This window comes from Lissotriton helveticus, chromosome 7 (assembly GCF_964261635.1).
Source record: "Lissotriton helveticus chromosome 7, aLisHel1.1, whole genome shotgun sequence".
NCBI classification, from domain to species: Eukaryota; Metazoa; Chordata; class Amphibia; order Caudata; family Salamandridae; genus Lissotriton; species Lissotriton helveticus.
The window spans coordinates 1,431,518,061-1,431,545,240 of record NC_136068.1 but is presented as its reverse complement, the minus strand read 5'-3'; the positions used below and the strand labels follow the sequence as shown (position 1 = coordinate 1,431,545,240).

General features: G+C 43.1%; 1 protein-coding gene across 1 annotated transcript in view; it reads right to left on the bottom strand.

Annotated features, from left to right (window-relative positions):
- Nucleotides 1-340: 340 nt before the first annotated feature.
- Nucleotides 341-27,180, bottom strand: part of LOC144767453 (serine/threonine-protein kinase SBK1-like) — a 174,906-nt gene continuing 148,066 nt past the window's right edge. Inside the window, exon 4 of the mRNA XM_078650876.1 lies at nucleotides 341-1,281. Coding sequence (XP_078507002.1) covers nucleotides 529-1,281 — 753 coding nt within the window. The 3' untranslated portion in view covers nucleotides 341-528. The remainder of the gene's footprint in view (nucleotides 1,282-27,180) is intronic.

The following is a 27,180-nucleotide window of genomic DNA, read 5'->3' as shown; positions in this document are numbered from 1 at the left end:
CAGAACAGAAGTGAGATATTCTATTAAGGCTTCTCCCAAAGAGAATCGTCCTATCTCTGTTGTCATTTTCTCTCATATAAGCATTACACTTAAATTCTTCTCAAACAAGTATTCCAACCACTGTTCCAGAACAAACTGCTTTTCGATCTCCATGCTTAGCAATCTTCTTCTTAGATTTAAAAACATATGCTTTATTATACTTCTGGAATTTTCAAAATAAATAGTGGAAATCATAGGCAACACTTAATATTGATAATATTAACAAATTCTATTAAGTAAATAAAAATAAACAGCAAAAAATTGGAAACATCACTGAAGTCAATCAACTGAACTACAGAGCTATGTTTCTTTCACATTTTATTCTTCCCTAATTAGTTTATAAATCTAAAATTCACAAGTTTCTTTTTTGCATTCAAAATGACAGCATGAGATCTGACAATCGTCTACCGAAATTACACCATTCCTAGATGTTTTCTTTTCATGATATGTTGCAGCGGTATCGCGTTTAGTAAACTTATTGAGACACATTCAAACACAAATTTCAATGGGTGTGGATACTAGCATATGATTATGGTTTCCTTCCTTGGCTACGTCATCAATACTGCTGGATGATGACAGAGAGAAATTAGTGCGGGAGTCTTGGTTGATACAGTTCTTAGCATCACCATTTGCAAAAGGCAGGCCTTGGTGTTTTATTCTTGCGAACATATCTTCGTTCAAATTCATTGAAGAAGCCTGTGAACTGTCTTTCTTCACTACCCAACATTTACCAAAGAAACACAAGACATCCTTTATTGAACAACGTTTTTGGGGTTCAATAGAAAGTAGTTTCCTAAACATTTTAAGGGCATTGGGGGTAAATCTACACCACTGAGACGGGGTGTCTACATTTTTGAATCTTTGCCATTGTAGAAATTCCTCATAGAATGAGTCTGAACTTAGAGCCTTTTCCCAAGGAAAATTTCCAGTCAACATACAGAAGAGAAGGACACCAAAGGCCCAGACATCAATGTTGTAAGTCACAAGGAACCCATCGTGCTTGGAAGCTTCGCAAAGCTCTGGTGCCGTATAAGGAATGGTGCCGCTTACTCGTTTCTCCATTGTGCCCGTGATGCGGGTCATTCCGAAATCGGACAGCTTAACTTTTCGACACTCCTTGTCAAATATCAGGATATTCTCAGGCTTGATATCCCTATGCACTAGTTTTCTGCTGTGAAGATGGTCCAGTGCTAATGCAACTTGATAAATACAACGCTTAGTGATGTGCTCTGACAGGCCGACCTAGAAATAGATAGAAAACACAAAGTATTATCCTCAATTATTATGCTGGACATATTAAATTCTTCACATCCACGAACTACAAGAAAAAAGACCATTCAATTGCTGTTTTTATTTCCTTGAGGTGCTGATCCAGTTTCACCAATTCATTACTAGAGAGAATGTGTGTGAAATTCAGATGGTAGGAGCCATTCTAGTAACCTTATTGCGATGACCGGAGGGTTCTGCTTTTCGACAGTCCTCTAACATCGGGTTTGCGGACCCCCCTCCCCTCAGCCCCCCCCTGCGGAGTGGGGGGGGGGTCCGCGAAGCCCAATCAAAGGGTCTGCGACTACTTAGAAAATGAAATAATATTGACAGCTTAATAACACGCGTGTAAACAAAGACGCAAAATGTAACACTGATAATTTTGAAACGTACTGTACATGTGAAGGTGTTTGAAATTGAAGATTACAAATGAAGTTGGCTTCATCGGATTGATTCGTGGGAGCAGCGCAAGTGCATTAAACAGAATATGGTATGGATGGCAGGTGGCCTCATGTGAATTAGGAATAGCTCCAACCTTTAAAATGATTTAGAATTGTTTATAATTGTGTGTGAATTAAATAAAACATTTCATCATTATGTATTTGTTTCATACATGCTTGTTTCTGCAAATCACTGACATTGCTTGGGCCGGAGTCCCTGGGTTCTATTAATGAATCAGAGGAGGTCCCCGTATTCCAACATCGATTTAGTGGGCGTCCCAAATTCCAGTAATTGTTCAGTGGTGTTCCACAGAAGTCAAAATGTTAAGATTTACAGCATTAACCAACTCTTCTGCTCAATACATAATGGGTGCTAAACTATATATGGGCTGCCAATGCTGCTACGGTTATCTAAATAATCTTAATGTGCCCTCTGGTTCTCAAAGAAAGTTTTACTCGGTTTCATTTAATGTAATGTTTGTCATATGATGGAATTATCAGAAGCGAGGAAATCATTTGGAAAGGCACCCCAGACTAATTAATTACAGTGACTCATGGCCCACAACCTGCAGGGGAGCTTTCTAGGATGTTACATTGTTCTAGAAATCAAATGCCACATTTCTGCAAGGAGCCTTAGAATTTGAAAAGGAGAGGGGAAATGATCAAGTAATTAAGCAACGTAAAGAGTTTTCAAAATACACTGCCATCAAGCATGACATTTGAAAGTGAAAGAACTATTCGACATCTCTGTGCCAGAAATTCATTGGAATAATGTTGTGATCGATGCCAATCCACTTTGAATGTAGAGTAGGCAGCGCACAATAGAAGCATCAAACTACTTGGCTAGGAGAAGTTTCATGATTTTTAAGACCATTACAGCAACAAGCATTGACAATGACAATAGTTTCGGAATTTTTATTAATGAAAGGTTATTACCAAGATTCATTAACGCAGAATAGAGGTCCAACATGGGCAGCAACAGGACAAGCACACAGAACAGCAATGTAGCTTCTATAACACAGAGACGCAGAACAAGTGAAGACCACAGCAGTGTATGGTCCACACACGTGCACACACAGCGCTCCACACACATATATCAAGTACAATCAATGTAGCAACAATGCACTCTTGTTCACATACACAGAACATGTTTAGACTTTGAAGCAGCAGATCAGGCTTTCCTCAACACAGAGCAGTACTGGCACAGGGGCCAGCAGAAATGCATAATGTGAACGTTTTCCCACAACAAGAGCACCTACAACATACCCCCAACAGTAGCAGAAGGGGGTTCGAGGCATAAATGCTACTGTTGTAACATTATCCTCAGCATAAGAGTGAGTAAGACATTTCTTAGGATCCATCAACAATTTGTCAGATCTAACAACAGAAACACGTCTGAAATTCCAAATTTTCCCCCCTTCAACACGTACAGCCTTACTAAATACCTCAATCACTCTGACAGGATCCGACCACTTAGCCCAATTCCTAACAGACGAACTTCCAAATTTCACACGCACCAAATCTCCAACTTTGACCTTGTGGCGTGAAACATTTTCCACAGAACGTTTGCCCATTTTTTCTTGATAAATCTTGATTCGTTCATCCATTTCCTTGGCATTGAAACCAGACACACTGGGGCCATTGGATTTCAACCACCAAGGTAGCAACCTAGATCCAGGTTTGCGACCTCTTAACAATTCGAAAGGGGAACACCCCGTCACCGAATTGGGTGATGTACGGTATGTGAGCAAGGTGGCACTTAATGCTCTTTTCCAATTCAAATCATTCCTGACCGCTAACTGAATAGATTCCTTGACCACTCTATTAAAGCGCTCGGTCTGGCCATTGGCTTGAGGATTATAATTGGAAACCCTCTTGTGAGATATGCCATGATCTTTAAAAAATGTTTCAATCTCAACACTAGTAAACTACGTCCCATTATCTGATATAATCTCAGAAGGGAGGCCCTCCCGACAGAAAACATTGTTAAGAAAGTCTATGACCTGCCTGGAGGTGATTCTTTCAACAATTTTGACCTCTGGCCATTTCGAAAAATAGTCTATTAAAACTAATCCATAGACTTCCTTGCAGCCAGGCAAATTTAAAGGACCAATGATGTCAATGCCTAACCTTCTCCAAGGTCCTTCAGCATACTCAATGGGAGTGAACGAGGAGGACAATGGTTTCACACTCTTGTCACTGTTGGAACAAGAAACGCAATTCCTGACCCATCTATCCACAACAGCATCTAAAGAAGGCCACCAATAGTATTCCCTTAACCTCCTCTTGGTGGTGGACATGCCCATATGACCCTCGTGAGCAATCTTAATTAATTTCTCCCTGACTGACAAAGGAGGAATGATTTTGTCACCCCTGGTGATAATGTTGTTAAAACACATGAGCTCATCCTTAACCTTAAAAAATGAGCTTAAATCACCCGACAACTTCCTTTCTTCAGGCCACCCACATTTAAGATAAGTTTTAACCAAACTCAAAGTATTATCCTCAGACATTGCCTCCACCCAATGATCTTCACTGATGACCTCTGAAACATCCACATTAATGTCTTTCATGGTGTACGCTACGTCACACTCATCAGATTGTTCAACTTCGTGATGAGGTAAAGCTAACCTTGACATGCAGTCGGCATGCACATTGAGTCTACCAGGGATATACTCCACAGTGCATCGATACTCCTGTAGTTTGGCCGCCAATCTGGCCAATCGGGCTGTAAGAATCCTTCCACCACCCGCAGCCAACATACTCACCAACGGCTTGTGGTCGGTTCTAAGCACAAATTTTGTGCCCCACAAAAACTGCCGGAAATGCTGGGCCGCCCAAGCGCACGCTAATAGCTCCTTTTCAATCGTTGAATAGTTACACTCAGCACCTTTCAAAGTCCTTGAAGCATACGAGACAATACTTTCTTCACCCATACCTTTCTGCATCAGAACTGCACCCAATCCAGTATTACACGCATCAACAGAAACAATACATTCTTTACCCACAACAAATGGTTTCAAGAAAGGAGCAGAACAAATTTCCTTCTTTAACACATCAAATTGTTGTTGCTGTTCGTTTCCCCATACAAATTTTGCACCTTTTTTAAGTAACAGTCGAAGAGCAGCCACTTTGGAAGCATAGTTCTTCACAAACTTGCTAAAATATTCAGTTAAACCAAGGAAGAAAAATAATTGATCCCTATTGGTAGGAGGAGGAGCCTTTGAAATACTGGACACATGATCAAATTTGGGTCTTATTCCTTCCTTGGAGATCTCATGTCCCAAATAATCTACCTTCTCCTGTCTGAATTTGCACTTAGCCAACTTGAGGGTCAACCCTTTAGATTGTATCCCTCCCAACACAGCTTTGAGATTCTTATCGTGTTCCAGAACATTATTGCCAAAAACCAAGATATCGTCCTGGAATGCAATAGCCCCTTCACAATCATTCAACACCTCCTTCATTAAGCGCTGAAACACTGATGCAGCACTGGCAAGGCCAAACGGCATCCGTAAGTAGCGAAACATACCCTCAGGCGTGACAAAAGCTGTTAGATTCCTAGAATCCTCATGCAAGACAACCTGGTGGTATGCACTAGCAAGATCTAATGTAGAGAAAACGCTTGCACCGGAGAGGGTGGAAATAAGCTCATTGATTTTGGGTAGGGGATGCATGTCAGACCATATCTCCTTATTAAGGCTTCGAAGATCCACACATAAGCGGAGGTCGCCATTGGCCTTTAAAGATAAAACAATAGGAGAAACCCAAGGAGAAGACTCAATAGGTTCGATGATGTTGGATTTAACTAGATCATCAAGAATCCCTTTCATTTTGCTACGATAGGCTAAGGGTACATTCCTAACCCTATGCCTTACAGGTACCGCATTGTCCTTAAGGATGATCTTATGCTTGAATTGGGTATACTCGCCTAACTTCTCCTCAAATACTTTAGGGAATTCTTTCTTGACGCTATCTACAAATTCACTGTCATTCGGGGCTACCATGCAAACTGGCCATGGAATGGTTGGGTCAATATATACAGGGGGTGAGGCATTGGGATCTAGCTTAATGCCCATCTCTTTCTGATGGGGCCAGCCTAAAAGCGATTCCCCTTTATTGGCAATGTATATTTTAGCTTGAGTGAACCTGTCTTTAAATTCAACCTTTGCCCAAAAGAAACCAATTAATTCAATCTTGTGGCCAGAATAGCTGCCAGGTTTGATATCAGGACTCGTGAATTCTCTATTTGGCCACAATTCTTCAAACAAATCTCTCCCAATTATGGAATACCAGGCACATGAATCTACTAGCATGGAAATCTCTTTTCCGTCTATGTGAAATAAAGCAGAAGGAAAACTTTTGCATTCATCAGAGGATACACAAGAAATACAGTTGAACTCACTAAATTCTGCATCAAACTCTTCTTCGTCTACAGAAATACAATTAACTTTTTGTGGTGAACGACACATCTTCCCAAAATGACCAGTCTTTTTACATTTAACACAGATCTTATTCAAAGCAGGACAACTTTTAAAATTCCCCACATGCTCAAAGCTTCCACATCTGTAACAGATTATGAAAGAGCGTCTACTGTTGAACCTATTTTCTTTCGTGAAACTTTCATTAGACCTGTTATCTCTCGTAAAACTTTCTCTTTTAAAATTGGATGCAACAGGTTTCTTTTGAAATGCTTGACTTCTGACAACGGAAACTTCAGGTACGGCTTCTTGGATCTTGACTGAAATGCCCTGACTCTGACCTCTAATTTCAGACACAAACTTTTCTGACTGTTCGATCCCTTTGGCTATATTGACCACTGCTTTTAGTGAAGTTTCCGTCCCCAGCCACAATCTTTCCTGTATCTTCTTGCTCTTTGTCTTCATCATAATCTGGTCCCTAAGCACCTGTTCATAATTAATTGTGTCGAAGGCACAGGAACCAGCAAGAGCACGTAACGCAGAAATGTAGTTCTCTATAGTTTCATTTTCCTTTTGCGCCCTTGAGTAAAATTTAAAACGTTCCATCACAGTGTTTACTTTTTTCCCAAATCTGATGGTTAGTTGCTTGACTGCAATTTCAAAAACATCTGTTTCAGAGTCAGAATCTTCCAAGGGAGGCAGATCAGATAACTCCTTTAGTCCTTGTCCACCTAAAGACAAGCGTAATAAATCTAATTTTCTTTTGGCCGAACAACCTTCCTCCTCCAAAACACTGACATAGGCCAGAAACATGGGATACCACAAATCCCAATCCATTTTCGGTTCTCCTGCCACTGGTAAAAAATGTGGTGGAACCATAATATTAGACATGGCTTTAGGGTGAAAACTCAATTAATTCACTAAATGTCTCTTAATGTAGGTTAATATCTATTTCCAGAACAAACAAAAAAAAAAAAATTTTTTTTTTTATTTATTTTTTTTATTTTGCACAAAATATTGTTCTTGTGAAACAAAACAAAATTAGCGTTTTGTCAGTCTTTTTATATGTTTTCCTCAATATGCTCGTTGAACTCTCCCTAACCAAGATGGCCGAACCATAAAGAAGATGTGAACCTTCACTCCCAGAACGCACTGCGATCTAACCCTGACGTCAGTGCAGCAGAGGGAGAGAATGGTGGACCTCGGCGTTCTACTGCGCAGTTGGAATTACAGTGCGCTCGCGTAAGTGTCCTTGAATCCACAACGTTTTCCCAAAGTCAAACGTTTCTTCACTTTCTCTTTATATGAGTAGACCTTCGTGTTCCTGCACTAAATATCAGCCGCGAGTGCCATCAAGTGCACAGACTTAAACCGCCGCTGAGCAGAGACACGCACAGTGCTTGCGCTCGCACAATATTTAAACTGAGGCGAAGGTCCCACACTGAACTGAGGCGAAGGTTCCACACTGCCGCAGGTGCTATCAAGGCACATGTATTTTTATTTTAAACCTGCCGCTGGCGCTTTCAGTGCGCATACATGAAATAAAATGTAAAGTCTTACTTTTTTGTCAGAACCGACGTGAACGCTGTTTCCTTTTGAACCTGAAGACTCGTTTCCTTCTAGGGTTGCTCCCGACGTCGCCAATATGTTGTAGGTCATGAAGTATCCACACAAGGTTTAGTCTTCATCAGATAGGTTTATTTGTAGACAGGGAACAGCTTATACAACCACCAACTGCCCAACAGGACAGTCCAGCTCCAACTCACCGATAACAGCATCTGAACATTCCACATTCTAGAAGCTTGCGTGCTGGGACACACGCAAGCAGCATACAACAGCTACCAAAAGAGACAGGTGATGAGAAATGCAGAGGGGTATTTAATAACTAAAGTGGGGTGTGGACAGAGGGGAGGGAGTTAGTAAGGTGTGGAGAAGGCCAATTAAATGAGGGTTATAGGCTGTGGAAGGGAGATGGAAAGAGAGTTAAGGGGGAGAAGGGCAGGAAAATGGGAGGCCATGTCTCTGGCTGTCGACCACTAGGGCTCTAGGGAAGGGCTGGGCTCTCAGGCTGTGTAGAAAATGCCGCCCTCTTTTCTCCTTTGGTACCAGGATATGGAGTCATACATTCTTTGCTGGCGGTAATAGGACCTAAGTCACAGAGCAAGAAGGATCGGCTTGGGCCAGCATGGAAAAGCCCCTGTTCCTGGAATGATCTACGCTATAGTGAAGAATCATTGTGATACCCCGGGCATGTCCCAGGTTGTCTCTTCCGTCCTCCTGCAGCAAGAACACTCCCTGGACACTGAGGTGAACTGTACATAAACTCCGAAGTGCCCTGGTTCAGTGAGTATAACTCTCTAAACACTGCACACTACAACTTTTAGACATAAGACTGCTGTAGCACGAGTGTATCATGAAAACCGTGAGACGAGCAAAGCCCAAAGAAAAGATCAAACCTAGCCCCGGAGATTGTCAGGAATCACTGAGGCCTTAGAGTAGGGAAAATGAGAGGATAATATGGTAGGACTGCAGTCTATGCACTGCATATGTGCAATAGGTTCAAACTATTGTCATGCACATAGATTCACAGCTTTTTAAGCAAACATACATTTCTGCACTTGCCTTTCCCGCTCGTCTCCATTGTAAAATATCTAAAACAAAGTCAACGGAGAGCAAACAGATTATACCACGCGCACTGGAAATAGACCCTCTCAGAAGTCCACTACCTCTTTCATAGAAAATCACATAAATAAAAACGTTATTCAGACCCTGACTTTCAGAACCGAGGGAGACCTCTTCAAAGAAGGACTGATATGGATCCTCTGTCATGTTTTTTTTTGTGCTAGCCGATGTTCTAGGTGCTGTTGGCAAGTGGGGGATAACAAGGATCATTGTGCCAACACTGCATCAAATTTATGGTTTTGTAACTATGCACCAAACTAAAGCACTCTTTTGGAAAAGGATATGCATGTTATCAGGTGCGGCTTCTCCAATAGGGCGGAGGAGCGTTGCCCCACTGCTTTCTCGCAGTGTGAGAAGCAGAAACATAAAATGGTAAAACATTTCATGTTTGGTTGCTGGCGGGTGGGCAGGGCTGCTCATCGAGCAGGGCAAGGGAGGAGTGGTGTGCCGGCCCACTCCAGAGTGTGCAAAGACTCTTTGGCCAGCACCCTGGGGCCGCCCAAAGCAGTCATGCGCACCATGCCCTTCTTCTTGCAGGCCGCAATGCATCCTGCATGGAGAAAATGGCCTCCCTATAAAACCATGGCTGGACGGCGTCCCGACCAACTACAACCCTCCTTGCAGTGTTGTGAATGATTAGGGGAGGGAACCAGGCTTCCTGCTTCCTGTTCCTGGAGGCAGTAGAGCAGGAGCAGAGAAGACGTGGGACCCGGCCGGCGGAAAGGTAAGTTAAATTTTTTTTATATTATTAAACCCCCACAAACCCTTCCGCATGACCCCCTGCTCCACCCCGCGAGCCATGCCTGCCACGACTTCCTTCTATCCCATATTATGAACGATATTACTGTGTTTTCCTTTTCGATGCCATGAGGCCAAAGAGTTTACATGAGCTGCAGAACCAAAATTCACAAACATTTTAACTCAATTGGACAGTGCATTATTAAGGATTTTTGTGGCAAGACATAGGGGCTCATTAGGATGGCGGGCGGGATCCTATCGGAAATCGGGACCGCCCGCCCTAAGGGCGGGGGTCCCGCACGCACCATTAGGATGTGCCCGCCACAGTGGCGGGCACATCCTGTATTTATAGTATTGTGGCGGGCGGAGCTCTCTGCTCCGCCCGCCACAATACTAAAAATGCTTTGCATCATTTACATAATCAAAGCGGCAGGCACCGCGCGGTGCCTGCCGCATTGATTATGCAAATGCAGAGGGGTACCACAGGTACCCCCCGTGTGCCACCCCCTTGGGCCTTCACTCTGGGGGCCCACAGGGGTTCCCCAGAGTGAACACCGCCTGCCTTTCCGTGGCGGCATTGCCGCTGCGGAAAGGCATTGCACTCTTGCCATTGTAATATGGCTGGTGGTGTCTCATAGACACCGCCACCATATTAATCATTTTCCGCCCTGGCCGCAATGCGACCGGGGTGGAAAAGTGGTGGGTGGTGTTTTGCTCCGCCGTGGTCCCCCCGCCATTCTAATATGGCGGAGGGAATACAGGGAAGGATGTCTGGCGGATTGCCCCCGCCAGGCTGGCGGTGGCTACCGCCAGCCTGGCGGGGGCAATCTGCCCGCCTTCCTAAGACTCCATAGTTGGGGCCTCCTGATTGGAACAACTTTAAATGTATTACTCATTTTCAGGTACAGTGTGCCCTTGTGAGTGATGGGGATGAGAGGGTTGAGGTATAAAGAGTGGTGGGAGAGGCTGAGAAAAAGCTGGGAATTTACTGAATCGTGACACAGAGAGAGCTGAGATACAACATTATAGATGTACTTTGACATGAAGTAGAGTAGTTTGAGGTAGAAAGAGACGAGAGAGGTAGTGAGGGAGGCATGGAGTACACCAAAAGGTAAGTGTAAGTTACAGGTAGGTGCACTGAGAACTAAAAAGGGAGGTAAAGAGACAGCAATGCAGGCAGAGAGAGATGAAAGAACAAGTGATAAGTGAGGTACAGAAAGAAAACTAGGTACAAAGGTAGGGAATGCATAGTTATGGGTGCGGGAGATAGGTAGAGGTATGCAGATTGCAGAGATGGGGAGAGACAGAAAGAAATAAATAGACAGAAGGGGAATAAAGTGAGAGGGGAGAAAGGCAAATATATATATAACCTATTGGCAGTCACGTAGTTCTAATTAGGACCATGTTTCCATAGGAAAAGCGTTTTTGTCTTGCCTATTTCTTAGGCGCCGTTTGATGAATGTTCACAAAATGTTACCAAATCAGTGTGCCGGTGATTCTAGTAGATGCAAAAACAAAAACAACAGTAGATGGACAGAATGCAGAACATTGCCCATGCCCTACTGATCATATAGGGCATGGAAAGTTTCAGAGTGATCCGTCAAGCATTGGAGTTCTTGGGTTAGCTGGACCAACCTCAAGCAATTTTCAGCAAAACAGATTCTCTACCTGCTGCTCTTTCACACAATTCTGGTAACCCCAAATAGATGCACCCTAGTTAAGAACCAAAAAGCATTTTATCCTATAAAATTGAGGCTGAGGAACCACAGGTTTCTTACCAATGGACGCAGATATCTTAAAAAGGGCACCATAAGCTTGATTAAAATGCTGACATCTGATGGGGTCCAATTACAATGTTGGTCAAAAGTAACACCCAATTTGGGAAAGAACTAACTTGCGAAAAACCTCTGCCCTTGATACTTAGGGGCCTAATTTTGAAGGACAACTTCCCACAGACCAATAATTGGGATTTGGAGATATTAGTATATTGATCAATATCATTCATAAAGATTAAAAACAAGTTCACCAAACCCCCTGAGGCCATTTGCTGTACTGGATAACAAAACTGTGTCATCTGCATATAGCAGGGACGGGACAAAAACGGAATTAACCCTGACCATCTCCCTCCAATTGTATATCAAAACCAGATTAAATCCATTGATATACAATAAAATAAGTAGGGGCACCAAAGCACACCCCTGCCTAACACCTCTGTGAAGAGTAAGAGAATCTGTACACTCCCCATCCTGGCCATACCTAAAGGCAGTGGATGGTACCGAAAAAATCCAAAAGGGTTTTAGACAATCCAAAATTGGCCAGTAGGGACCACATCTTGGACCTATTAGCATGGTCAAACTCGCTACTGAAATGCATGAATGCTAAATGAATATTTCTTTTCTTTACCACCACCTATTTCCCAATCAAAAACTTAAGATTGAGACATTGTTCCATGTTCCCTTGCCCTCCCTAAAAACATGCTGAGCAGGACTCAGGATATTTTTGGTGTGAGCCCACTCCTCAATCCACCCCAAAATAATTTTTCCTGCCACCTTTATGATCGAATTTAACAAGCAAATGGGCCTATAGCAGCTAGGGCCCTTACAATCCAGTTTCTTAATGACAGGCACAATTGGGCAGCTTTCTGCTCCTTGCCAATGTCTCTAACTGCAGCTGCATTAAGAATATTGGTATTTAGCAGGCCTGAAGGGAGATGTTTGTTTTATGTAAGTCCATAAGGACCCCATCAGGACTGGGAGCCTTATTAGCAGGACTAATCTTCATAGGCTCCCATACCTCTTACATCCCAAATCTAACAGCAATGGGAAACTTGAGTGTTTCCACACCACTTTCGAATGGCCTACTCGGGCCACTGAGTAAATTGCAGAAAAGTGAGTTACCCCCTGGCCAGGGGATATAATTGTGCCTATTTCCTCATGGACATCTAGGAGCAAATTCTTGCCCTTAACTATCTCCCAGAAGCCCCTGGATTCACCTTTCTTGCAAGTATTCATTACTTCAGGGTTTGCTTCCTAGACTTTAAGACTGGCATATAAGTAGCTCTAGCATGGATAACATCTGCTTGAATTTTTGGCCCGACTATAAGTTGAGACATTGTTTGCTATTCTGCAATCTTGGTCAAACCACCCAGTTTTTCCCCTGTCTTCCTGAGGCAGTGAGGCCTTGCATGATCTAATTGGCTGAGTAGTTAAGAGACCCAAAGGCCACCAGTACCTCCTCTGGAGAAGGGTCAACCATAGGTAATGGATCCATAAGCTTGCTAAGGTTGGCGCTAACTAAGGACTTAAATAAAGCAGGGATCGGAATGTTGTGCCAGCTGATTCTAAATCCCTTATCTGTAGTGCTAAATCCAATTGGGCCTGGGTTCCCTACCCTTGTTTCCCACAGGGGTATTAGCAATTTGAATACTATTGGGTTATGGTCACTGTGACAAGTGTATAAAACATCCCCTGCTTGAACCAGCGCTCCCTTTGGCGTTGATAGGGACACAAAATTATTTGTTGTTCCCTTTCCCCATCCTATGACGGTAGATTTATTTATTGAAGTAATATTACATCATATACTTTAATCGGATTTATCCATTCAGGGTCCATTAGTTTGGATTTAACTCCTGCAACATTTCAACTAGCAATTTTAAGAGCTCAATGACCGACTACCGACTCTTCCAGACTAACATGAATTTCTGGTAGCAGTGGCAGCAAATGCTGCACACCCTTGTTATATTTAACGAAAGAGACATACTTTTCAGGGAGTTAGTCATCACAATTAGGACTTGCTAGCAGAAGGAACCTTTTGTTAGTGGTGATAGAAGAGTTAGCCTGGGTATTAGGGGGAGGATTCTGGCCATCATTATTTATAGGCTGCAAATTCTTGTAACAGAAGCCCAAAGGCACAATGGCAATTCCATCTTCTGGTGGTCGCCGGAATTGAAAGCTATATATATCTATACTACTATAATAAAGGAAGAACTTTCAGCCTTTGAGACGGGTAAACTCGGGAACCACAGCGCCAATCCACACACCCGATACACCGTTGAAATCGTCAGGGTGTGTAGATGGTTATAGGCTATACAAAATTTCTAAAAAACGTGATTTTAAAAATTTACAGTAAAAAAATAGTAGTCCCTCCGAAGTAGCGCCGGCCGCGACGTGCGTGCTCACGTCAGGAGTGCGGGGAGGAGCGGCGTCCAGGAGCGCGATGAGGAGCGGCGGACATGGCGCGGGGGAGGAGCGGTGACGTGAGGAGCAGCGGACAGGCCAGCGGCGGTGCGAGCAGCGGACAGGCTGGAGGAGCGGCGGCTGAGGTAAGGGAGCGGCGGACATGGCGCGGGGGAGGAGCGGTGACATGAGGAGCAGCAGACAGGCCAGCGGCGGTGCGAGCAGCGGACAGGCGGGAGGAGCGGCGGCTCAAGTAAGGGGACCCATGTCGGGGCAGGCGGGGGACGGGCAGGGCGGGGGCCCGGGCTGTTTCACAATGTCGGGGCGGGCGGGGGTCGGGGAAGCCTGTTGCACCCGGACAAGGTCGGGACGGGCTGCTAGTATATACATATACATATATATATATATATATATATATATATATATATATATATATATATATATATATATATATATCAATCGCCTCACCAACAGAGGGTATCTGCAACCAATTAACTACAGTACAAACCCCAGCTAGATGTTTACTACCTGTGACCACCCACCCCACCATCCCAACAAAAAGGATGTTGCTGTGCCCTCTCATGTTAAGTTTACTAAGATATATTACCTACTGGCGGTCGCCAGTAGGTAGTTATAGTTAGGAACTAGTTACCATAGGAAAATCACAACATTCTATTCTCAATAACTTTGGCGCCGATTGACAAATCTTCACGAAATTTTCAAAACGTATCCGCTCCTATCCTGAAAGTTTCGGGGTGATCCGGCAAGCGGGGCCATGAAAAAAGGAGGGTCCCAGAACGTGTTTTCTCCATGCAATTTTCCATACGAACATTTAGACACAGCTACAGGCTGAACTGCTGAACGGGAATTACCAAATTTGGCAAAAAGGTAGCCCGTTGTTCAGAAAGAGCCCTTTTTGTTGAATGGTGTAAATCCGTTCAGTAGTTTTTAAAATATTAATGGAAAAAGAAATATATATATCTGGGCGGAGCCTAATCACACATCTCATCGTGAGATCTGATTGGCTGTCAATACTTCATCCAAGAAGTGTTGGCGGCCATCTTGGGACCAATATACATTATAGCACCATTGCAGTTAATAGAAGGATTTAAGTCTTTAGTTACATTATAAATCATTTGTTGATGGTACCATACTCATTTTAGGAATTGTGGTGTGTTCTAAGGTGATTTTACCATGTGAAAAAGCCTTCTGCTGGGATATCATGAATCATGTTTGAGAGAAAATTATTTTCTCATGCTTTTCCCACAGAGGTTTGGAAGGTGATCTACAAGCTAAACTGAGAGCATATATTCTGTAAATTCACATTACCTTTCTCAGTCATGTGAGAATAAAGTCTGACATTCTCAGTAAAACATGTACATCCAACAAGGGCAAAGACTGTCAGTTGATTCTTTTGTGTTCTACTGCAGCTTCTCAGAGTGTTCTAAAGAACAACTAGAGCGCTAAGAGTCTAACTTATGACAAACGTATTGCACACCTGAAGCCATCTTGATTGGAATAAAGTGGTAACTCTTAAAACATTTAATTTAAAAAGGAACAAAATGAGGGGGTTCATTTTGCCAGAGAAAGTATGACATGCAGACTGAAACATGCACTTTCAACACCAGCAGCAGATTCCCTGGTGAGCAGTAGCTTTACTAGAGTGATCTAATAAGCAACTAGAGTGCTAACATTCTTAATTTATGGCAAATGTGTGACACATCTGAATGCCTTCTTGATGGAATCAAAGTAAAAAACTGAAAGTATTTCCTACTGAGGAGACTCTAGTAAATAAGGAAGTTAGGAAACGTCTTAACAAATAAGTCTCCCAAGATGGCCATCAGAGACAAAAGAGCCCAAATGTAGCACAAATATCACCCAGATTTAGCCCAAGTGTAGCCCAATGACAGAATGTCCCAGAGAGTTCTAAAGAACAACTAGAGCACTAACAGTCTTACTTCTGATAAAGGTATGGCACACCTGAAGCCATCTTGATTGGAATAAACTGGTAACACTTAAAACATTTAATTTAAAAAGGAACACAATGAGGGGGTTCATTTTGCCATGGAAATTAAAATTAGTGCTGAAGAAAGAAAAATTAGGTCAGTTTTGAGTGACTTCTCAAATCCTCTTTTATTTCATTAAAAAATTCTGACATGCAGACCGGAATATGCACTTTTAATACCAGCAGCAGACTTCCGTGGTGAGCAGTAGCTTTACTACAGTGATCTAATGAGCAACTAGAATGCTAACATTCAGAATTTATTGCAAATGCATGACATATCTGAATACCTTCTTGATGGAATCAAAGTAAAAAACTGAAAACATTTCCAACTGAGGAGACTGCAGTAAATGAGGAAATTAGGAAACTTCATAACAAATAAATCTCCCAACATGGCCGCCAGAGACAAAAGAGCCCAAATATAGCACAAATATCACCCAGATGTAGCCCACATGTAGCCCACTGACAGAAGTGTGCAAAACACTTTTTATTTTTTGTGTTTTTGCAGTTTTATATAGTGCAGACTTGTCAGGTATTGGAGTGCTTTACATGAGCATTAGTTATTAACACAAGAACAAATTCATTTTTGTTGTAGACATGGGGAGATTAAGTGATTTGACCAGAATCACAGAATGTCGAGCTGAAGCAGAAATTCCAACCTGGTTCCCCAGTTGCAAAGTCTGCAGCTCTGGAAGTAACACAACATCCTCTCCCCTAAGTGCAACATTTAATCAAGTGGTCAACTGGATGAAAAAACATAAAGATAAATAATTTAAAAGTGATTTGTCGCTATTTGAAAACTAATATGTCCTCATTTTAGGTTTTTTAGAGCACTAACCATAATTTTGATGCAAATAAGACCCTCTCATATATGTCATTTCTAAAGGAAATGCTCTAGGTATTACAGTTTTGATTACATCAAGATGACGTCAGGCGTTCCACACTTTTATAATAAATATAGAATGTTAGCAATCTAGTTGTTCATTAGGATACTATTGAGAGGCAGAGGCCAGGAGCACGGACTATGGAAATTGAAGGCAGATAGAAGGGTGCAGACTGCAGAGGCAACAATATCATCACACTGGGCAGGCAGGATGGGCAGTGGCAGTACAACAGACTATGGAGGGCAGTGGAAAGGGGGGCAAGGGCAACAAACCAACAATACAGTCCTGGCAACAGAGGCTGTGGCAATATAATAGACCATAGTGGGCAGAAGGAAGAGGCAGTGGTAGTAGAACCATACATGCCAACAGACCCGATTCAGCCAGGAAACATCCAATGTTTTGAACCCCAAATGGGCTTTATTTGATCTGCCTCTTGTCTACAATTTCCTCTTTTTCAATGTAAGTCAAAGGGGAAAATCAATACCCCAGTTTTTTTTCAAAATCTCCCTCTTACAAAGTTCAAAATGTTAGCAAGTATGGTACATTGGATCATGGAAGACAGGAGGAATTGGGGTAGGGACATGGACTTGGATAACAGAGGACAGTAGGGACATGGAGAGGTGCACCAAACTGACCCTACAGGGCAGGCATCAGGGTTTTCAGCAGCACAATACACCACACAGGGCATGCAGGATGGGAGTGTAGCACAACAATCCATAGAAAGCAATAGGGAGGGGACAGGGCCATGCACATGGACAACAGAGGACAAAAGGGAAAGAGGCAATGGTAGCTAGCTGACCATAATGGACAGACCGGAGAGAAAGCTGCAGCATAACGGACCATAAAGGGCAGGAGGGACGGTTCAGGGGCATTACAATGGAACAGACACGCCAGGAGGGAGGGAATAGGGGTCTGCACATGGAAACAGAGGACTGGGGGCAAGGGGGCAGGGCAGGAGCAGCAGGATGACCATGGAGGTCAGGCAGGATGGACACTAGAAGCAAGACACCCCATGGAGAGCAACAGTTAGACTATAATGGCATACACACAGACCATGGAGGGAAGGTGGGAGGGGGTCAGGGGCAGCTAGCTGACCATACAGGGAAGGTGGGAGGGGCCGTGGCAGCACCGAAGACCATGAATGGCAAGCAGGAGTGTTAATGGCAGCACAATGGCTATGATGGTCAAGAAGGAGGGTGCAGGGGCATGCACAAATGACCATAGAGTATAGAAGGGAGGGTCAGGACCTGGGCACAGACAAGAGAGTTCAGGGGAAGGGGGCTCACAACAGACCACACGTGGCAGGCAGGAGGAGCATTAGCAGCACAACAGACCAGGGAGTGTAGAAGGGTGTGGCAGTAAAATGGACCATGGCGGACAGGGGTAAGGGGATAGGGGCATGGAATGTGGACAGGCAGGGTGGAGGTGGCAGGGACAGGTTACAGTCATCTGACAATGCTAGGCAGGTGGGAGGGGAGTGGCAGCTCAACAGAACAGAGTAGTTAGGAGTGGCAGGTCCATGGAACATGGTGGGCAAAAAGGATGGAGCAGAGGCATGCACACAGACATCGGAGGGCAGGGGGAAGGAGAATAGGTGCAGCAAGCTAAGCACAGAGGCTAAGCAGGAGGTCAATGATGGGGCATAGAATTGGGCAATGGAGGGCAGGACGAGTGGACTGGTACATCATGCTAAATGGAGGGAAGTGGCAGGACATCAGACCATGCATGGCAGGAGGGAGGAGGCTAGTCCATGGATTCAGACAACAGCGGATAGGAAGGAGGTGGATGGGGCAGCAAGCTAATTGTTCAGAAAAGGCGGGAAGGCCAGTGACAGAACAACGGCCACACAGGGTTGTAATACGGAATCAGGGACATTGACTTGGACAATGGATGGCCAGAAGGAGGGAAGGCAGGAGCAGCAAGCTTGGGTGGGGGCATCACAATGCCAGGCCCTGCTTCCAACCCCCAACCATCCATTGTGATATGCATCTTACTTAAAAAAAATTAAAAAACTAGAAATTTGCTGAAAAAAACAAAGATTACAGGGACGGTATAGTAAGACTCAGATTTCACTCATACACAACCAGTGAAATTAAGCAGTTATAGTTACCTGAGCTAACTATAACTTACGCCCCCACAATGTACTGCTAATAACCTCAGACATTACATCATTCATGACATGGTCAGTTACATCACTCATGACATCACTCATGACATCTCAAATGAGCTGTGAATGGAATGGAACTATAATCGCTAGAACTTTATTTAGGGATAGTGTGGGTATATTAACACTCCTTTTTTTCTTTTCTTTTGTGTAAGAACCAATATAATATGCAACGTGCCCAGATTAATATGGCCGATAGCCTTTCACTTTAACTAGTTCCATTGGCCGACGGCAGCACTACCTCGCTGGTGCTGCCGTCGGCCAATGGCCGACGCGGCCCTGCCCGTTTTTTAAAACGGCCTCACTGCCGCGAAATCGCAGAAGCAGCCAACGGGTTAAAGTAATGTATAGTCCATTGTTTATGTTACTGTTTACAATCCTAAGTATGTTTATTATGAATAATTCACGTTGGCGAACATACAGGTATGGCGGTCACGGTGCAAGATATGCTGTAATGACACTGTGTGCATATTAACACTTGTTTTATTTTCTTTATTGTATCAATTCCTGAATATTCACATCGTGACCAGGCAAATATGGCAGCCATGTTTTTGGATTAACCCCTTCTATGCTCATGACGAGCTTAGCTCGTCATGGCATATAGCTCTCAGGTTCTCATGACGAGCTGAGCTCGTCATGACCACACCCATTTTCATTGCTGTCCAACACAGCAGGGGAAACTCTCAAGCAGCGATGAGGCTAAAGTAATATGTAGTCCTTTGTTAATGATGGCAACTGGAGGAATTTGTACATTTAAATATGGATGCTACAATGATGTCTTGTATCCTTATCAAGGTTTGGGTGAGTGGAAACGTGTGGATCACGTCCTTTGCAGATTCAATACTTCCAAACTACAACCTGAGTGCTGTTTTCTTCCTTGTAAGAGTGAGAGGAGATTAAATACGCACACACACATATATATATATATTCACTGAAAAAACCATAGGTTATAGACCATATATAGTTAGGAATTAGCATTTACAAAACCTTGAAAATTCACTGAAAAAACCATAGGTTATAGACCATATATAGTTAGGAATTAGCATTTAAAAAACCTTATTTTACTCACACAAAACCATTGAAATTCCATATATAGTTAGTTGCACTAACTATATATCGCGCACCCGCAATCCACTGCTGATGATGTCACATATTACATCATTCATGACATGGTCAGTGACATCACTGATGACATCACTGATGACATCTCAAATGACATCACTGATGACATCATCCAGTGACTGTGTGTTTCTGTAAAGTTTAAATATGTTTTACATATTGAAGAATGAGTAGATGTAGAAGTGTCTGGATGAAGGATTTAGTAGGTGCGTGACTGACTGTATGAGTGAGTGATTAAATGTGTCTCACTGAGTGCATGGGTTAGTGACTAAACTGTCTTAATTTGTGCATCATTATGTCTGTTGTTCTGTAAACTGCTGCATGTGTTGATCAGTAGCTATATGAGTAACTATATGGGTTATTGATTGATTGCCCAAGTATTTGTATGGGAGACTGAGTGTGTGTGTGGCTGGCTGGGAGGTGTGTGACTCTGTGCAGATCAATGTGTACTTGTATCAATGATTGTATAAGAGAGTAATTATGTGTTAGTATATGTTTCAAAATGTAAGGTGCTCTATGTTTAACTGAATAGATTAGAAAATGGAAGTGTGATTGATTCTTTACAGGACTGACTAGGTGTGTGAGTAACTCCATGGATGAGTGACAGAGTGTGAGAGTCTGTATAGGTGTATGAGTGCATATGATAGTGTTGTAAAGATGAGTGATTGTATGTATGAATGATTGTATGGGTAAATGAGTGAATGTGTGTGTAAACATAGGAATCACTGAGTGCGTATGTAGTAACTAGTATTGGTGTGTCAATGGTTTCAAAAATTATACTCTGTATTTAACACTGGGTGTAACAGAGGTTATATTAAAGTGTGAGGAGATGCATTGTATTGTCACATGAATGATATCATCAGTGATGTGGTCATTGATGTCAAATGAGATGTCATCAGTGATGTCATCAGTGATGTCATTTGAGATGTCATCAGTGATGTCATCAGTGATGTCACTGACCATGTCATGAATGATGTAATATGTGACATCATCAGCAGTGGATTGCGGGTGCGCGATATATAGTTAGTGCAACTAACTATATATGGAATTTCAATGGTTTTGTGTGAGTAAAATAAGGTTTTTTAAATGCTAATTCCTAACTATATATGGTCTATAACCTATGGTTTTTTCAGTGAATTTTCAAGGTTTTGTAAATGCTAATTCCTAACTATATATGGTCTATAACCTATGGTTTTTTCAGTGAATTTTCAAGGTTTTGTAAATGCTAATTCCTAACTATATATGGTCTATAACCTATGGTTTTTTCAGTGAATTTCAATGGTTTTTTAATAGCAAATATCATAAGCTGTCGAATGTCAAGTACGTGGTAAGTAAAAACATTTTCGTGTTTATGCACACTGATCTGCTTTGATTGCTGCCCCCCACCCCTCATTTCTATTAGGAGTACTCTCTCTTTGCAGATAGTGAAGGGTAGTTAACGCAGCCCTTTGCCCCCTTTGTAATCCGTCGTGCCTGCTTCTCTCTCCATTTGATTGATTGTTCTCTTTGGTTCATTCTCTATTTACAAACAAGCACAGAGTCGCAATACTCTGTTTAGTCTTTGCAGATAGCGAAAAATCGTGTAAAAAAACAAAAGGAATCGAGCAAAATCAGTAGGCCACTAATGGGATCTCTTTTGACCTCGCAAAAATAGAAACATTAGGAACAACCTGTTGAAAATAGCAATGCGTATGTATATAAGCGGCGTTCATTTGTGTTCACAGTACCCCTTGTTGATTGTTTCAATCGAGCATTGAATTGTTCGAAGTTAATTCTCTTAAGGATCTTCTCTACCTGCAAACAAGGAAGAATAGGAATATTCTATCTCCCTTTGCAGATAGTGAAGGGTAGGTAACGCAAGCCTTTAACACGTCGTACCTATTTCATTCCTCATTGATTGATTGATTGTCCGAACATTGACTGTTTGGGAATTAGTTCTTTTTGGAGGTATTCCCTGTTTGCAAATAAACGTAGGAAAATCTTTGCAAGTAGTGAAAGGGTACGTAATGCGGACCGTTCTCCCCCGTTGTAATCTGTCATGCCTATCTACTCCCCACTGATTGATGCACCTTTTTCACCCGGACCATTTACTAGAGATACGTCATCTGGCCCGACCAGAGAGCACCCCTAGTGAAAAGGACATATGCAATAATAACGAAGTGATCACTGTATCCTGTTAACAGAAACTTTACCATGAAACAACCTGGAAAGAAAAAAATAGGAAAACGAAAATCAGTAGGCCACTGATGAACATGAACTTTTATTAAACAACGAACAAAGAAACGATAACATAACGTAATGATAAAACCTATTAATGTCCTAGAAACAAGAAAACGTTAAAATATGCCAGTGGTGAGAGACCAGAAAAACAGTAAGAGAAACCAAATCACCCCTCGCTGTCCCACCGCCTGCCACGCCAAAAAAATCGATAGACTAGGGAAAATGCAAGTCAGTAGAACATCCACCCCCACTCTGGAAACTTCCAAGGTGGGGCAGGGTTCCGGCTACGCCCAGCCGGGAGCAGCCCATATAAGGCAGGTCCTGCTGCCACGCCTCGGCCAGGAGATCCTAACGTAGGGTGTAGCCGAAGGAGAGGCCGAGGCCAGCGGGACCCGGCCAGGGGATTGCCTTTACAACGCTGAACAGTTGCAGGGGGGGGGAATGTCTCCTTGACCCTCCCCTCTCTCTCCCAGTCCGGCCGCGGTGGCCCTTGAGAGTTGCAGGTAGTCCCGCCACATGCTCTTCCGGTCCGACCACCAACGGTCGGGGGGCCGAGGCCGACGGGATCCGGCTGCAGCCGATAAACCAAGAAACCCGTTCATGGGGCCAGAGCCAGGGGCGTCCGGCCGACATCCACCGGAAGCCCGGCCCGAAGACGGACGGGACACTTCTTTCTTTTATAATGGCTGCGACAACACTGGGGGGGGATGTCTTGCACATGCCTCCGACCCCCCCCTCGTCCTCATCGCCTGGTCCGGCCATAACAAATCTCAAGCGAGACGCCGTGGGGTGCACTGGGAGGGAGAGACGGTGCGAACAGGCCTCTCCCGCCTCCCCAGGTGGAGACTTCCCAGCTGCACCCTCAGCGCTCCAGGCGCCCGGAAAACGGTTCTTCCACTGTGGCCATGCTGCAACGTCTCGCCCGGCAAGGTGGAGCCCGTCCGCTCATGTGACCCCGCGATCGCCGGTAGCTGCCGAACTCTCAAAATGGCGGGCGACCTGGCAAGAGCGGGCCCAGCATAAAGAAATGGCCCGGTCACTGGTTGACTCCACCACCGTAGTCCTCCACGACCTTGAAGATTCTAGAGGAGCCGCGGGAGTCTCCGACCCCCGATGGGGAATGACTGCCATGATCGCCCGTGGAGTGACGAAACTGTATCTGCGGGACGTCGGCGCTCCCATGCTGGCGCCAGCCTCACTTTGAATTACTAGAATCCTGCAGACCTCACTTCCGGTGAAAGCACAGTGTGACCCGGTAGGAAAAATTATTGCACCCCCTCCCCTTTTTGACTGATAGTTCAAACCACCGATCCTTTTCTTTGCCCTTTTAACGGAACTTTGGACTGCCTCCCCCTCTTTTACATTTTCTAGAGAAAACAAAACATTAACCACTACATTAGCATAGCAGTTGACACCAGAACTGTTTTCAAATTGAAAACCAACAACATCTTCAACAGAATCCTTTTTGTTTCTGCTGTGACCCTGCTACAGCACAGGCATTGTCCCCAGCAGTAATTCTGCAATGCCGGTAAGAATAGCTGTGGTGCCTACTGGACTCACTCACCCCCGCGGCGCCCCACGCCGTTTTTTGCTGGGCGGCAACTTACTAGACATCACTTTCGTGCCATCTAGATTTCAGCGCGTTCTGCTGCCTTGGAACTATTCGCACAACAGACCGCTACTGACAAGAATATTTCATTATTGGTGCTGTCAATTTCAATAAATCTATTGGATAATTAAAAAGAAATTGCCACGGTCTCTTCGTTGTTTAAATGTTTTTACTGTTTTTGTTTTGTTGTATATATATATATGTTATTAAAGTTTTATATTCCTACTACTTTGTTGGAGTGCTATATATTTTTAATGTGACACATAATTGTAAAAACTTTGATGTACAAAGAGTCATTCATAGAATCTTCCGCTTCAGGCTCGGTCCCCTCCCCAATCACAATACAGGATGGTTTTCAGATAGTAGGAACACGTGTGGTGTGACGGATCTCATCGAGTGTGGGCCTTGATCTACTATAACTCCTTTGAAGAGGGGTGATTCTTTACAGCTGGGGCCATAAACTACATCTGCAGGGCTAGCTGATAGCCTGGACAATCGGACACAGAGAAAGAGGAGTGTCAGAGGGTGCGGTAGTGAATAGGGCGAAAGGGAGGTGTCGGGCGGGCACAGAGTGTGATTCTCAGGGAAGAGCAGCGCAGATGGGGGGAGGTTTATTGCCCATGCATAAGACAGAGAGCGGTGGTGACCAGTGCCTAGGGAAGATGCTTGCGTGGGTGAGGAGCCATGCTACGAATCGACAGCGTGCAGAGAGTGGGTCTGGTCAAGACACCTAAAATGGCTGCCGTGCACGACAAAAGTGTGGCATTTCAAAAAAGGCAAGATGGCGCAGACAATGTTTTTCAACACTTCCTCATTTCCTTCGAATCGAACGTTAACAGACGTTGGGGCATATTACTAAAGTTAAGCGATATTTATCGCTAACGATGCTTACCAACCAATTTTTTACCACTAAGCATCGTCAGAAATTATCGAACATAAACCTTACTATTATCAAGGTTTATCGCAAATGCGATAATAAACGGCCGCAATGCATGAATATCGCTAAAAACTCAGCGATATTCATGCATTACCGAGCTAATGCTCTTAGCCATGTTATCCACCTCCCATTGGATAACATGGCTAAGAACTGCTCAGGGCAGGTGTTACTTTTTGGAGATATTCGCGCTTAGCGCGAATATCTCCAAAAGTTGGTAATAGGAGATAGATATCTTGCATGTTGTAATGCAAGTTATTGTGGTATATGGAACTCATACCATAATCTCTCAGGAAAGCAGAAACTGATCCTTTTGGGACCGCCTAAAAAGGCCTAGGGGGTGAGGATTACTCTACTTTGCCCCCTTTTCACGTTCCGAACTATTTTATTTTAATCTCTTCTGTAATTACACAAAATACCAGCGATAAGATGCATCGGAGACACACAGTGAGAGAAAGGAGGCCGGAGATGAAGAAGACATGTCAAATACACATTGGAGATAATATAGTGGCAGAAGGGAAGTAAATATGAGTAAACTTACCATGTAACATAAAAATGTTGCACTCTATACTATAAGTCTCATTTTATACTACAATCACTTCGCTACAACCTCATAAATTAAAAATAAAAATGAATAATGTCTCAAACAATTTTTGATTTCTAAATATAAATTTATTCTTCAGAATTTTCTAAATTTGAAAGAACTAGTAACATGTCCTCATCAGCAATGTCCTCATTAAAAGTCTCCAATGATGATTCTTGTAACTCTATGGTCTCCAAACACTCGATAAATTCGCCATCAAGAGATTGATCAAAAAAATCATTCAAGTCATCTCCTCCTTGTGACAATATTTCATTATTGGTGCTGTCAATTTCAATCAATGTAGTGGAATCATTCAAGTCATCTCCTCGTGACAATATTTCATTATTGGTGCTCTCAATTTCAATCAATGTAGTGGAATCATTCAAGTCATCTCCTCCTTGTGACAATATTTCATTATTGGTGCTGTCCATTTCAATCAATCTAATGGAATCATACAAGCCATCTCCTCCTTGTGACAATATTTCATTATTGGTGCTCTCAATTTCAATCAATGTAGTGGAATCATTCAAGTCATCTCCTTGTGACAATATTTCATTCTTGGTGCTGTCCATTTCAATCAATCTAATGGAATCATACAAGTCATGTCCTCCTTGTGACAATATTTCATTATTGGTGCTCTCAATTTCAATCAATGTGTTGGACAATTCAAAAGAAATTGCCACGGTCTCTTCATTGTGAGCCATTTTATTTTGAAATTGCTTGCTGTAAATTGCAGAAAAAAATAATCACTTTCATTTATCGTTTTTAGTAATACATAATATAAAACTAACTTTATCAAGTATTTAGTATAACAGAAGGACTGCAAATAAATAACAGAAAACATTTTTCAAATTATCTTCAAGTGTACAACATAGTTCCCCTTACAAATTAACAACTCACCTTTTTAAAAGTAGCAGAAGTGTTAGTACTGTGTAAATCAAACACCAGAAATTCACCACCAAAAATTCCTCACAAATGTACCTCAGACAGTAGTATCACAAAATGGCTGTGGTTTTCTCTCATTTGACATATATACATAACCAATTAACTTTCATCACACACAAATACAAAACCAAAGTAACATTTTAATTGGTTCTAAATTTCAACACTTTCAAATGTGTTTTCCCCATGCAATTTTCCATAGGACATTTACATACGTCTACAGCCTGAATGGCTGAACGGAATTACACCAAACTTGGCAAAATGGTACATCAAACCTAAGAGGTCAGGAAGGATCTACTATGCCCCCTTATGGTCATTTCCCCCTTCGCTTTGGCCTCCTCTTGTCTCTCAATCCTACCGAGGGACAAGATGGCGGCCGCTACGGACTGTTTGGAATGTTGACAGACGCCGGAGAACCAATCAGCTTCGCAAAGCTCCGTAACGCGAAAAGTACGCGAAGCGGAGCGCTGTTACAGATATATATCTTTTTTTGAACGTTAATTTCTCAAAATCCACTGGAGCACATATATTGAGACCTAGCAAAGGCACATCGGGCTACCAGTCCCTAATATTTTGCCAAGTTTCGTGCAAATCCATTCAGCCGTTCGATTATTATTATTTTTTTTTTTTTTTGCCCCGCGGGGCCCTTTTAAAACCTCCACATCAAAACTAGGGGGTCAGCGAGGATCTACTATGCCCCCTTATAGTTATTTCCCCCTTTGTTTTGACCTCCTCTTGTCTCTCGATCCTACCGAGAGACAAGATGGCGGCCGCTACGGACTGTTTGGAATGTTGACAGACGCCGGAGAACCAATCAGCTTCGCTTCACAAAGCTCCGTTGCGCGAAAAGTCCGCGAACCAGTGCGCTGCCCTGTCCGCTGTTACAGATATATATCTTTTTTTAAACGTTAATTTCTCAAAATCCACTGGAGCACATATATTGAGACCTACAAAAGGCACAT